We start from the raw sequence: 14279 nt of genomic DNA on the forward strand, positions 1-14279 counted from the left end.
CCAGGAGATAGTGGATGAGAGGGAAGCCTAGTGTGCTGCAGTCCATGGGGTCCCAAAGAGTCGGACATGACTGAGCGACTGAACAACTACACATAACCTTCAGAGTTTAGGGGATGATTTCAAGTGTCCATAAATTCAGATTTGTGTTGGTAGAATGAGTGTGGAATTAAGCAGGCTTGGATTTGAATACTGGTTATGTGACCTTGAATCCTTTAACCTCTCTAATTCATTTTCTTCATTTATGTATGAGAATAACAAATATTTACCTTATAGGTAAGAACTGGAAAAAGCATAGGAAGTACCTGGTGAATATTTAAGAAGTGATAGCTCTTCACTAAAAACCAAACATGTATTAAGGGCCCTGTGTACCTATCACTGTGGTTTTTGATCCTTGGCAGATTTTCAAGAGGGGGAATGATTATACTTAAAAAGGTGACCAAGGAGCATCTCAAAGCATCTCTTCCTCCTTCTTTATCCACCACCTCTCTCTCTCTCTCTCTCTCTCTCACACACACACACACACACACACACTACTAGTTAAGAATAAAAAGATCCATGTCTGTTGGGAGACAAAAGCCATACTCACACTTTAGTGTAATCAGTTCTTTGTTCAATGTAAAGTTCTTGAGTTCTGGAAGAAGAAGACAGTCTCAGGAACTTTGGGAGGGCACTCAGTATGATAGAAGGTGGCGAAAGAAGGAGGTACAGAAAGGGCAAGGGAGAGGAGATGCCACCAAAAAAAAAAAAAAAACTGTTCTAATTTGCACTAGAGTTTTGGAGGGGACCTTTGTGTTCCCCCCAGACAACCTTTGAGGAAGTTAATTGAGATTTGGGTATCAAGATCTGTGCCAAAGTCATATTACACCCCTTCATCCCAGTCTTACATTTTAGGGTGGTTAAGTTTCCCTTCCAATGCCTTACCCAATAACATAGGAAGGCCAATGGGGAAGATTTGTGCCCTCTGCCCTCCAAGCCATCTTAACTCTCAAAACTTTGGTGGGTTTTCTTCGATTCACTGGTCCTTTTAAGAGGCAGTTCCCACCTTTCAAATTACCCCCGCCTCTCCTTCATCCCAAAATGTTAAGTGACTTATGGATTTTTTTTTTCAAATGAATTCTGCAGCTGTTCAGTCAGGGTAAATCAGTCCTTCCTCCACTTCCCCAGTCCTGGGGTCTCAGCTCAGCTCTGACAATGAAGATCCGGTCCTAAACTGTTGAGACCCAACCCCTACCGTAAACATTTCACAGGCTGCTGAGCAGCGGAAAGCTGAGACTGCCAACCTTGGCTTCTGGGGTTCTCAGGACATCAGATCAAAGCAACTGAGAGGTCCATCCAGGGGTAAATTCCACAGATGGTTTCTTCTCTCTCTGGGATCAGTGTTTTAACATCTGGGTTAATCAGATCGTGCACACTTGGTCAACTGAGAGCACAAAGCAGCTGGGCACGTTACTCAGTGCAGATGCCCCGTGACCAGACGTTCTTAAGAAACAGCTTCTGGACTGAGCGGCTCCAAAAAGCGTGCACCGTCTGACTGGGGATGAGGCAGGAGCAAGGCGGGGCGTAGTTTGGCCCTTGGTGCCAAGTCTGCACTTTTCAGAGCCCTTTTACTTTTCCGTAAGTTATTACTTTTCCGTAACTAGAATTATCCATAGGGAGAAGGTGTAGCACACAGCTTAAAATATATATATATATTTGCACTCACAACTCCCCAGATTCTTCACAAACAGGGGTGGAAGAAAAAACTTAGGAAGTCCAGTTTCAGCACTAATACCAAAGACTCGCCACCAAAGACTCCGTGTGCTTTCCTTAGGTGGTTTATTCTTCGGGAAACACCTCCGGGCTTAGCGCGCCTGCGCACGCGCAAGCTGCGGCCCCGCCTCCTCCTTGGGGACGTAAGCCGTGCGCTGGGAGGCAGGAGGAGGGCTGCGCATGCGCCCTCGTTGCGTCAGCCTTGGTCTGTACAGCAGCAGCAATCGCGGAGAGAAAGGTGTTCGCAGCGGTGTCTCTCGAGCCGATTTTGCGCGGCGCGCCTCGAGACTACGAAAAGGAAGGGCTAGAGTAAGTGCCCCACCCCACGGCCGCTAGAGTCGGATATAACGTGTTTCCTTCTCGCGAGGCAGGTGCCGGGAGGAACCGGGCCCCGCCCCCTTCCCGGCCTAGAATTTCTTTCCCTTCCCGACTCCTTTTTCCGCGGGGACCCCGTCGGTTCCTCTTGTTTTGGCAGTGAGCCCCCGCCAGGGTCATGAAGCTCGTGAGGAAGGACATTGAGAAAGACAATGCGGGCCAGGTGACCCTGGTTCCCGAGGAACCCGAGGACATGTGGCACACCTACAATCTAGTGCAGGTGGGCGACAGCCTGCGCGCTTCCACCATCCGCAAGGTGCAGACCGAGTCCTCCACCGGCAGCGTGGGAAGCAACCGGGTCCGCACGACCCTCACTCTCTGCGTGGAGGCCATCGACTTCGACTCCCAAGCCTGCCAGCTGCGGGTCAAGGGGACCAACATCCAGGAGAATGAATATGTCAAGATGGGGGCTTACCACACCATCGAGCTGGAGCCCAACCGCCAGTTCACCCTGGCCAAAAAACAGTGGGACAGTGTGGTTCTGGAGCGCATCGAGCAAGCCTGTGACCCAGCCTGGAGCGCCGATGTGGCGGCTGTGGTTATGCAGGAAGGCCTCGCCCACATCTGCTTAGTCACTCCCAGCATGACCCTCACTCGGGCCAAGGTGGAAGTGAACATCCCTCGGAAACGGAAAGGCAACTGCTCGCAGCACGACCGGGCCTTGGAGCGGTTCTATGAACAGGTGGTCCAGGCCATCCAGCGCCACATACACTTCGATGTTGTAAAGTGCGTCCTAGTGGCCAGCCCAGGATTTGTGAGGGAGCAGTTCTGCGACTACATGTTTCAACAGGCAGTGAAGACCGACAACAAAGTGCTCCTGGAAAACCGGTCCAAATTCCTTCAGGTAAAACAGTCTTACCCAGGGATAATTAAACATGGGCAGAGGGGTTTGCTTAAACTACTCCTAGTTTTAGAACTCAGAATAGTACCAGAGGAAAAAAGGTTTAACTTGGCTGGGATTGTGAATTGGATAATGCGGTGAAAAGAAACCTGTTAAGCAGCTAGAGATTTTATGTAATAAACTTGGTTTAAATTCTTAAACGTATAAAACCTTAGTAGTGTTTTTGGCTTGAGGTCATTGTGGGCAGTTTAACGGATACCCTAAGAGATTCTTTTATCTAACTTTTATAATTGTGATTCTAGGTACATGCCTCCTCTGGACACAAGTACTCCCTGAAAGAGGCTCTTTGTGACCCTACAGTAGCTAGCCGCCTTTCAGACACGAAAGCCGCTGGGGAAGTAAAGGCCTTGGATGATTTCTATAAAATGTTGCAACACGAACCGGACCGAGCATTTTATGGACTCAAGCAGGTGGAAAAGGCCAATGAGGCCATGGCAATTGACACATTGCTCATCAGCGATGAGCTCTTCAGGCACCAGGATGTAGCCACACGCAGCCGATATGTGCGGCTGGTCGACAGCGTGAAAGAGAACGCAGGCACCGTTAGGATATTCTCTAGTCTTCACGTGTCTGGGGAACAGCTCAGCCAGTTGACTGGAATAGCTGCCATCCTCCGCTTTCCTGTCCCTGAACTCTCTGACCAAGAGAATGATTCCAGTTCTGAAGAAGATGAATGATTGCAACTAACAATTGAGACAACCTGTTTCTCACTCCTTCACTGTTACATTTTCTCAGCATCCTGTGAAGAAAGCTGCAAAAATGGCACTTTGTGGTTCTCACAGGGGTTTTTCATGTATTTTGGTCACTCTAGGTGATTTGTGGTTGGCAGGACATGTTTTCAAACTGAACAATAAAAGGAAATAATCTCCATATATTATTAATTGGGATAATTTTATTTTGGAATTATGAGTTATTCACAGCTCTTAGAAACATTTTGTATATTTAAAAAGAATGCCTATATATTCTTTGGGATGGAACATAAAAATCCCATACAGCATGCTTTGAAGTAGTTTTCCTTAGGAAAAGCTTTTTAATATCTCATTATCTTCAGTTTACATTGTTTAATTTGGCACAATGTATTCTTACACTTTGTTATATGATCCTTTTTCTTGCCGTTTCCCCCACATTCCAATTTTTCTTAATTTTTAAGTTTATTTGCTATTTTAAATGATTGCTTAGTAATTAGAAGACTTCCCTGAGGCTAAAGTTAAAATCTATTTTTCTTAAGAAACTTGTTAAACCAACCTTGTTAAAAGTAATAAGCTGGGTTTTTCTTGCTAGTTTAGAACAAATCGTATTTACTTTAGAGGAGCACCTAATTAGTTACTTTTAGGTTGTAGAGCTTTGATCTACTAAAGATTCCCAGGATAGTCTACTCAAGGTGCTTTTATTTTTAAAATGAGGCTAAGTATGGGATTTGCTTTATTAAGAGCTAATTAGTGGCAAACCTAGATACAGTGCACAGTCTGTACTTAAGTTCTTTGCTCTCCCACACTATTTATGTATTTGGGAGGTTGTCATAGTTACAGTTAATGCTACCATGAATTTGTATGTGCATTTGCATTCTTAATGGAGGGGTGAGAAAGCCTGTTCAGAAAGTTTGTCACATCATTGTGCTTAGTTGCTCAGTCGTGTCCAACTCTGGAACCTCGTGGACTATAGCCCACCACGCTCCTCTCTCCATGGGGTTCTCCAGGCCAGAATACTGGAGTGAGTTGCCATGCCCTCCTCCAGGGATCCTCCCAACCCAGGGATCAAACCCAGGTCTCCCACACTGCAGGCGGATTCTTTACTGTCTGAGCCACCAGGGAAGCCCATCACATCATTAGTAAATGGCAGTTGATTTGTACTCCAGCTGTTTAATTAGGGACTTTATGCAAATACCTGAGAGTTTAAAATATTTTCCATTATTTTTTGTGTGCAATTTAAGAATTGAGGGGGCCTTGCAATATAATCACATCTTAACATTTTTCACATCTCAACTTAGTAAAATAATAGGAAAGGCCTATGAACAAAGAGTGGTAAGTCAGTCAGTCTGTAACTCTGGGGTCAGTGGTGCCTGCTTCAAACAAGGACACTTAAGTTAAATTTGCTTGTCCTTTCTGCCTTCTGAGCCTTTCTGCTGGTGCGCCAAGTTCGTATATTGTTTATAAAAAACTTCCTAACTAATCTGGACCTTTTTACCTGTAGTTAGCTGTGGTTGTTGTTCAGTTGCTAAGTAGTGTCCAACTCTTGTGACCCCATAGACTGTAGCCCACCAGGCTCCTCTGTCCATGGGATTTCCAAGGGAAAAATGCTAGAGTGGGTTGCGTTTTCCTTTTCCAGGAGATCCTCTCAACCCAGGGATCAAACTCAGGTCTCCTGCGTTGGCAGGTGGATTCTTTACCACTGAGCCACGAGAGAAGCCTGTAGTTAGGGATAGACACCTCCATATACTTTAAAAGCACATTTTAAAATATCTACTTCCTAATCAAAGTGATTTAAATTGTCATTTCATTATATAATTTTATGGATATTTATGTTATTAATAATTTGGTAGGAGTGTAAATATTGAAGTCACTAAGATTCTTAATATTAGAACTTTATTGATAATGCATTGTTTTTTCAGTCAGAAATTGGAGATCTGGGGCCTCTTGCTCAGTGGCACCCCACTCCAGTACTCTTGCCTGGAAAATCCCATGGGCGGAGGAGCCTGGTAGGCTGCAGTCCATGGGGTTGCTAAGAGTCGGACATGACTGAGCGACTTCACTTTCACTTTTCACTTTCATGCATTGGAGAAGGAAATGGCAACCCACTCCAGTGTTCTTGCCTGGAGAATCCCAGGGATGGGGAACCTGGTGGGCTGCCGTCTTTGGGGTCGCACAGAGTTGGACATGACTGAAGCGACTTAGCAGCAGCAGCTCATTATCTATCTAGTACAGGTTAGTCCTAGCTGTTAACCATGGCTATAGAAACCAGGGGAAAGAAAACCTAATAGTAAATCTAACCAATACGTTTTAGAATGTTAAATTCTCAAATTTAGCTTCATCTTAGCTTAAGTAAGTGAGTGAAGTCATTCAGTTGTTTCCTACTTTTTGTGACCCCATGGGTGTAGTCTGCCAGGCTCCTCCATCTGTGGGATTCTCCAGGCAAGAATACTAAAGTGGGTTGCCATTTCCTTTTCCAGAGGATCTTCCTGACCAGGGATCTTTGCAGGCAGACTCTTTACAATGTGAGCCACCAGGGAAGCCCAGGTGGGCTTGGGAACTCATCTTAGCTTGGAAACTGTAAAAACTCAACACCCAGACTGGACCCCAGACTAAATAACTTTGCAGTCTTAGAAATGATAGACTATTTTTTTAATCATTATTAAAGCTCCCAGGTGATTTCCAATAGATAACAAGGCTGAGACCCTGGATTCAGGCTTTGCTGTTCAAAAGTGTGGTTTCCATGAACCAGCAGCATCTTCTGAGAGCTTGTTAGAAACTAGAATCCAGGAGTCTACCCTAGACCTGTTGAATTGCAGCCTGTATATTAGCATCTCCAGTTGATTGCCATGTGTAATAAAAACTGATAAAACATTTAGGCAGTAGCTTATTGTCCTTGTGCCAGTTAATCTCTGCCTAGGGTTGCCAGCCATAGAGAAAAAGATTTGAGTTTTAAGATCTTAAAGGAAAACTAACTACCAATATTCAATTAAATTATAAAACTAAATGAAAGCCTGTTTCTATGTCTAATTAAAGTATCTTTAAGAATTTGTATTTTTTAAAGTTAAATGTTTTACCAGTACCATTATCAAGTATATATTTTCCTAGATACATAGGTGTAAATATCAAAATAGTGATAAGAACATAATAAAATAAATTGGTTCAAATAATTATTTTTTACTGTTCTCTAAAAAACAAAATGAACCATAGGTTTTTGGAAAGCATATATAGCAGTTTAATTCCAGTTGCTATTCATTAATAAGGAATGACTGTGGTAACAAATGAAAACACTGTCAATAACACACCTCAAATTAATGCAGCGTTGTACTATAAGCTTCCGTTCATCCCCAGGTGCTTGTTGTAAACAGATTGCTACCCTTGCTAGGCTCAATAAATGAGAAGTTTGCAGTTTGTTTTCTTTTGTTGCAGGTATGATGCATATCAAATTATATTTTGCTATTCCTGGTCTCCTGTTTATGTTAAATATTTTGTTAATTTTCTGTCTGTATTTCACTTTCGTTACTCCCTTATATTCAAGTTGAATTATTTTTCTCCCAGGTACCACTAGAATAGCTTTGTGAGGCTAATTTTCTGTTACATCTGCTTATTTTCAGTCACTAATTGATGACATTTTTTAATCCCTTTAAACCAGATCTCTCACCCTCACATATTCTATAAGAAAAGTGATTCATAATTTCTGCAATTCCTATATACTTGAACTGAAATTCTCTGTGTTGCTAAAAAAAAAGTACACAGATGAAATGGTGTATATGATAATTCCCCTGGAGTAAAAGCTCTTCTTTGGGAAAGTATTATTTCACTTTCAAATCGGATGGTTTTCCAAGCAAATAATACTGGCTACTTGTGTTCAGTATCAAAATATGTTGAATTACATGTTGAAAACAGGTTTCTAGGTGTTTCTTAGGATTCGAGGAGAGAGAAATCCTTTTGCCTGTGCCTAGAGCTGAGATATGGGGCAACCATACTTATATTACACCACTTCTTAAAGGCAGTACATTTAATTTTATCCATTTTTTTAGTGCCTGTGTGGATCAAGTACTGAGCTGGATTTAGGAAAGAAACAAATCACTGTTATACAAGTAACTTGTAGAATGTTTAAGAGGACACACTGTTGTGAGAGGTGGCTTCTAGGAGGAACTTTACAGAGCCAGCATATTTGCTTAAAATAATAAACCTGGAAAGATCAGGAAGAGGAGGCAGGCAGGGCAAATGTGCTAGTCATCTTTGACACCCCTCTCCCCATACCATGATAAAGGGTAGGTTTGATGGTTAGAAACCACTGAAAAGTTTAAACAGGATGGCGTGACAAAACTTTGCATTTCACAAATATCACTGACAACATCAAGAAGGGGTTGGAGGTGGCAAGATTGCAGGCAAGGGGACAGGTTAAGAGAACACTTACTAGAAAAATTTAACAGGAAAATGATGGCTAAACAAGGCAGTACAATGACTAGAAGTCACGAGGAAATACTAAGCGGATCAATGGGACGTGAAGATTGTTCAGTTATGGAAGGAGTCGAGTCTAGGGGTAAATCTCAGGCGTTTGTTTTTTTTTTTTCTTTCTTGAATGGTGGGAGAAATGATGGCATAATTCAAACACAGGAAAACTAGGAAGAGAAGCAGTAAGTTCAGTTTGGAATCTGGTTTGAAGTGCCTATGGGACTCTTGGAATGCTTTTCTACCACATCGCTATATGCTTGCTTACGCACTCCCTTCAGGTTTTTGTGCAAATGTCACCTTAGTGACAAAAAAGAAAAAGCAGCCTTTTTTGAAAAACTACCTTCTCAAAGTTTCCCTTATCATTCCTTGCCTTAAGTTTTCTCTGTAATGCTTAAATTCACTTAGTTGCTTTGCTTATCATCTATCTAGGATATAAGTTCTAGGAGGACAGAGATTATTGTCTGTTAGGTTCATTGCTATATCCCCAATACTGAGAACAAACCCTGACATAAAGTAGATGCTCAAAAAAAAAAAAAAAAGTTGAATGACTGAGTGAGTCAATCTCCAGAAGAAGGTTTCTTAGGCGATTGTGCATACAACTCTGAAGTTCAGGACAGAGTATTTGACTATGGATAATAATACAAAAGATGTCAGCGTATAAGCAGACCTGAAATCATGGACCAAAAAAAGAAAACTAACCTAGGAAGTTTTAGTGAAACTAGAAATAAAAAAGGACCAAGCATCCAAGCATAGGGAAAGAGCAATATTTAATTTCTTTAAATGCTACCTGACTCTGTTATCTGTATTATAATAAAGCACAGGTATTTATAGATTTCAACAATTAATATGCCAGGTCATTATTTTTTCTTTTACACATCTCTCTAGTGTACTAGAGATATACATGTAGAATAGCTAAAGTGTTGATTTCATAGAAAGCTGAATTTTTCTAAGTTTTTAAGAAAAATTTCTAAGTTGGAGAGCAAAAGCCAAATTAATTTTATATATGTATTTCTTATTGGAGTATAATTGCTTAACAATGTTGTGTTAGTTTCTGCTGTACAACAAACTGAATCAACTATGTGTATACATATATTCCCTCCTTCTTAGACCTCCCTCCCACCCCACCCCACCCCACCCCACCCCCCACCCCACCCCCCACCCCACCCATCTGTGTGTGTGTTAGTCACTTAGTCGTGCCAAACTCTTTGTGACCCCATGGACTGCAGCCTACCAGGCTCCTCTGTCCATGGGATTTTCCAGGCAAATATACTGGAGTGGTTTGCCATGTCCTTCTCCAGGGGATCTTCCTAACCCAGGGATCGAACCTGGGTCTCCTGCACTGCAGGCAGATTCTTCACCAACTGAGCTACCAGGGCAGCCCCACCCATCTAGCTCATCAAATTAGTGTATGAAGTTTGTTTTTAAAAAAGAAATGTTAGAAGGTGATGATTGAATTTATTAAGGGATTTTTTTTTTTTTTCTGGATTCCCAGAGTACAGGAATTATGAGAAAGCTCTGTTTCCTTCAGGCCGAAAGGTTGCTGCTATAGGGCCCTAGTTGTTTAGTCACAAAGTGGTGTCTGACTCTTTGCAACCCTTTGGACTGCAGCACATCAGGCTTCCCTGTCCTTCACCATCCTCTGGCGTTTGCGTATCTTTGATTTCCCTCACCACTTCCTCTTTTATTCCCTGAAGAACCACAAGTGTCAGAATTGTGGCATAAATTTTGCAAAGTTTTTTTTTATATCTGTTTTAAAAGTTGATTTTGATCCGCCCATAATTTTGTTGATACACATTTTTCAGTAAATGAGCTCCAAATTAGTGAAAAGAATTTAAAATGGGATGTAAAAAGCAATTAAAAAAAATAAATTTCAGATAAAGTTTTTAAAGCCCTAGTTTTCTTTAAATTAATGTCAGCATATTTAAACTTTGTGCTGTAATTCAGTTTATATAATTTAAGAGATTTAGTTGTTTAGAAAAGTGCTATTCAAGATTTTCTTAATGTGTTATGTGTTTTACTGATGAATACTCAATGTAGAAGTTCAGTATAACAGTGTTATGGAAAAGTCAAAATGATTTCTGATGGAGTTGAGATGCAAATATAATATTTTTGTGTATCAAGGATGCCTTACTTGGAAAAAATTCAAAGCCAGCAATGCATCTCATTAAGACATTGGAGAACAAAATCTCTAGTAATGGTCTAGAACAACTTGAGTTACTTAACATTATCAAGTAGCAGGTAAACTTAACTAGAAATAAAAAAAATTGGCTAAGTTCAGGAAGGAGATAGTTAAATTAGAAAGACTATGAAAAAGTATTGGCAAAAGATATTTGTTAAGCTGAAGTGGAAAAGATAAAATCTCATTCATCGTATTTCTTTATATGGCAAGAATTCTTCCTTTTTAGGGAATATGTGTTCTTTGTAGATTTCCCAAGTATACTAATTGAAAGATAGCCCATTTATTTTGCAGTATTTAATTTCTCTATCCTAAGAAACATGTTCGTATATTCTGTTGTAGTAAATAACACTGACAATGAAACTGGAATATGGTGAATTCATTTAAATTTAGGAGAAGAGAATGTGTTTCCTCAAGGAAAATCCACTTTTGTTTGCAACTCTTCAGTTGCATACAAATTTGACACTAACACTTTTACTTCTGACAGGGCTATTTTAATTCTATCACAATTGACGTCAATGTAGGAATTTTCTAGATGCCAGTTGCTTAAGATCATAACATTTATGATAAATTGTAGGGATTTGGATTCCCCGTCTTCTTTCAAGTTTCCTTTCCTTCACCCCTTAACATTTCCCACATTTTTTAGAATGCCTATTTTTCCTATAACGTAGGAGCTATAGAGGACTAAGAGCTCATTTCAATTTGGGCTGCCACATTTGGTTTGAAAACCCCCAGTACTGAGGCAAGGCAGTGTCTACCAGACAGCAAATACAGGAGAACAATGTCTTTGCGGCCACATTGCCTGACCATGCACGGGGTTGGTGCCACTGATGCAACTCCAAGAATGGACAACCTGTTAAAAGTCACCATGTGTTTATTAAAGCCCAGACCTATGGGGAGTGCTTTAAAAGGAATTATTTAGATCTTTGAAGATAACTGGGAGAAAGGCTTTGTCATTACTATTTTCAGATAAGAAAACAGAAGTTGTTGTTGTTCAGTCACTAAGTTGTGTCCGACTCTGCAACCCCATGGACTGCAGCACGCCAGGCCTCCCTCTTCTTCATTATCTCCCAGAGTTTACTCAAATTTATTTCCCTTGAGTCGGTGATGCCATCCAACCATCTCATCCTCTGTTGCCCTGAAGTTAAAAGAGGTTAAATAATTTGTCCAAAATCACATAGCCAGCAGCTGTGGTAAGGTGCCCAGTAAAGCAACTCCCTAAAAAAATATAAGAATGGTAGTCCATTCCTCAGTTTTCTGTTTGAAGTAGGTCAAATGTACCTAGAAATACAAAGAAAGAAAAAAATAATAGCACTAAATTTTATAATTGGTCAGAGTTTGTACAATCATTTTGTATGTTTTTTATTTACCACTTATTTTTCATCTCGTGAAAAGTCAGAACTCAATCATATGGCATTCTAATCTGGAATATAGTTGAGGATTAGAAAGTATACAGAAACTGTTGTGAGTTTACATGTTAAACCAAGCCTCACAAACTCAGCATCTGTGTATTATTTCACATTTAGTTGTAGCAAGCTTGTTTTTTAAAAAGTGTTAAGCATACTATGTTAATATGTACGCATTATTCTAACATAGTAGCACCTTATGTAGCCGAAATTATGCTACTCTTGCTTATGTAAAGATGAATTAAGAAATGTGTCCATGCCTTTAATCAGCAAATTAGATATCAAGGAGAAATGACCACAAGTGGCCAAACTGACAGGGAGGTGACTGCGGTGAGAAATGACAGTTCAGGTGGATTCCGGATTGCCATCAAAAGAAAAAATCCAGGGCTTAGAGGTTTTCACAGGGGCCTGAGGACATTACTGTGTTATAATAACTATTGTACATATTGAGGAAAGGATTAAATTCTATTCAGTGCGTTACATTCAGAAGTCAAGGAAATATAATGTCTTTCAAAATTGTTGTCCTCCAAAATCATTAAAAGATAGACGACCCAGAGGGATGGTACGGGGAGGGAGGAGGGAGGAGGGTCTAGGATGGGGAACACATGTATACCTGTGGCGGATCATTTTGATATTTGGCAAAACTAATACAATTATATAAAGTTTAAAAATAAAATTAAATTAAAAATAAAAAAATAAACAAACAAACAAACAAAAAGATAGTCCAAGATAGTCCAAAAAATCTTCATCCATCTGCCATACTTAGATCACATTTCCAGATAGCCAGAGTTTTACCATAATAGTCTTAATGAGAAAACTTAAATAATTGTTGAAAGATGAATACTTGTTAAGGAAAAAAATTCCAATAGGTTTTAGTTGTAAAACTTATTCAGAGGTAGGAAGTTCTCTGAGTTCAAGTCTAAGTTCCAGAAGTTTTACGTCTGGAATTTTTCACCAAGTCCTAGTGTAAACATCAAGTAGAACTTTTTGTTTGAAACCAGTGTGAAAAATTGCTCTGTGGATATAAAACATTTTAATCTGGTGCTTCAACTGATTGATCCCATGACCATAATTAAGATTTTTTTTCTTCTTCTCCAAGTGTATTGTTGACAACTGTAGAAGCACTTTGGTTTTTTTTTGGCGGGGGGGTGTTGGTGGGGATGAAATACAGAAGAGGAAGATTGAAAATACATTGCGGTACATGACTCTGAATCGTTTTGAATCATAAAAGGTTAATCAATGCTGTATGGAAACTTTTATATCATCTGATCTACCTCATTTCATGATAGGGATGTAAACTGAGACAGCTGAGGCCTAAAGAGGGTTAGTAACTTGCTCAAATTCCCACAGACAGGAGTTTTTCATAGAGTCTACATTCCTGTTTGATCCATCCTGTTCCAATCTCTTATTCATTTTCTTGTCATCAGTGTATATTGGGAGGAAGTTGGGCTAAGTGAACAAAGAACAATATGGGGTTCTAAAATGCCTTAAACCCTCCTTTATCAGAATTCTTCATCTTGAGGCAAGACAGTTTCTCAGCAGCATCACTGAGACTCAAACCCAGCTTTGAAGTCAGTTAGTCAGTTCTTTGAATGTTCATCTTCTGCTAGAGAAAGACTCAGCCTCCTGCCTTGATTCTTCTGAGAACCAGTTCATGCAGAAGAATGGGTTCTTCCGATTGGTTGTCAGTTCATTCTTCTGACAGCCACTTGCTAAGTTTTAACACCTACTGTGTGCCAGCCCCTAAGGTCATGAGGTGAATAGAGAGGATCATAGTTCCTTCCTTTCTGGGGACAACCCAGTCCAGGATTGGGACAGACTGAAAGAAACTAGAACCTTTTGTTTGAAACCAATGAGAAAAATTGCTCTGTGGATATAAAACATTTTAGTCTTGTGTTTCAACTCATTGATCCTATGAGCATAATTTAGAGGAGTTTTTTTTGTTTTTGTTTTTTTCCTAGCACTGCAGTAGGTACAGGAATCAGAACTGTGTGGGAATCTGGGAACTCAGTGCTGTTAATTCAGCCTGTCTTCACTGAGGAGGTGCTCTCGGAGCTTAAATTGCTAGATTCCAGAAGCTCACAGTGATCTTGCATTAGTCTCTAGAGAAATGAGGCAAAGAGAACTGAACGCATTCCTCTCAGATTTACTTGGTAAAATGTTTTTCTTCTAAATAGTGGTCCTCTGTAATCTCTAAGCTCTCTAGATGTTAAATATTTACAGTAAAGAGTCAACAAACCTGACAAGAGACATCATGGAGCAAAAAGGTTATGTTGCCTCCTGCTCTTGAAGCAAAAAAGGCATCAGTTGAATCAGAAACATACAGGACCATGACTGAAAAGAACAGAAAGATTCCAGAACGTTTGTATTGTCCATATTTTTGTTATCTCCTCTTTCTCTCTCATCACTTAATAGTTAAACCAAAAAAGAGAGCTCGCTGCCTTTTGCAGGACAGCAAGGAAGTGGACAGTGAGCGGAGGGAGCAGGACATGATGTCCTACTCCACAGCCATTCCTGGAAAAGAG

At 40.4% G+C, this 14279-nt stretch overlaps 2 protein-coding genes across 3 annotated transcripts in view; both read left to right on the forward strand.

Annotated features, from left to right (window-relative positions):
* The window catches only part of ITGA1 (integrin subunit alpha 1), a 181045-nt gene that overhangs the window by 10802 nt on the left and 155964 nt on the right, over positions 1-14279 (forward strand). The gene's annotated exons all lie outside the window — the stretch shown is intronic.
* On the forward strand, positions 1902-7124 carry PELO (pelota mRNA surveillance and ribosome rescue factor). Its single transcript, XM_005891150.3, has 2 exons — positions 1902-2968; positions 3268-7124. The coding sequence occupies exons 1-2, from the start codon at positions 2243-2245 to the stop codon at positions 3700-3702; spliced, it is 1161 nt and encodes a 386-aa protein (XP_005891212.1). The 5' UTR covers positions 1902-2242; the 3' UTR covers positions 3703-7124.

The sequence above is a fragment of the Bos mutus genome, chromosome 20, assembly GCF_027580195.1.
Source record: "Bos mutus isolate GX-2022 chromosome 20, NWIPB_WYAK_1.1, whole genome shotgun sequence".
In the NCBI taxonomy this organism is placed as follows: Eukaryota; Metazoa; Chordata; class Mammalia; order Artiodactyla; family Bovidae; genus Bos; species Bos mutus.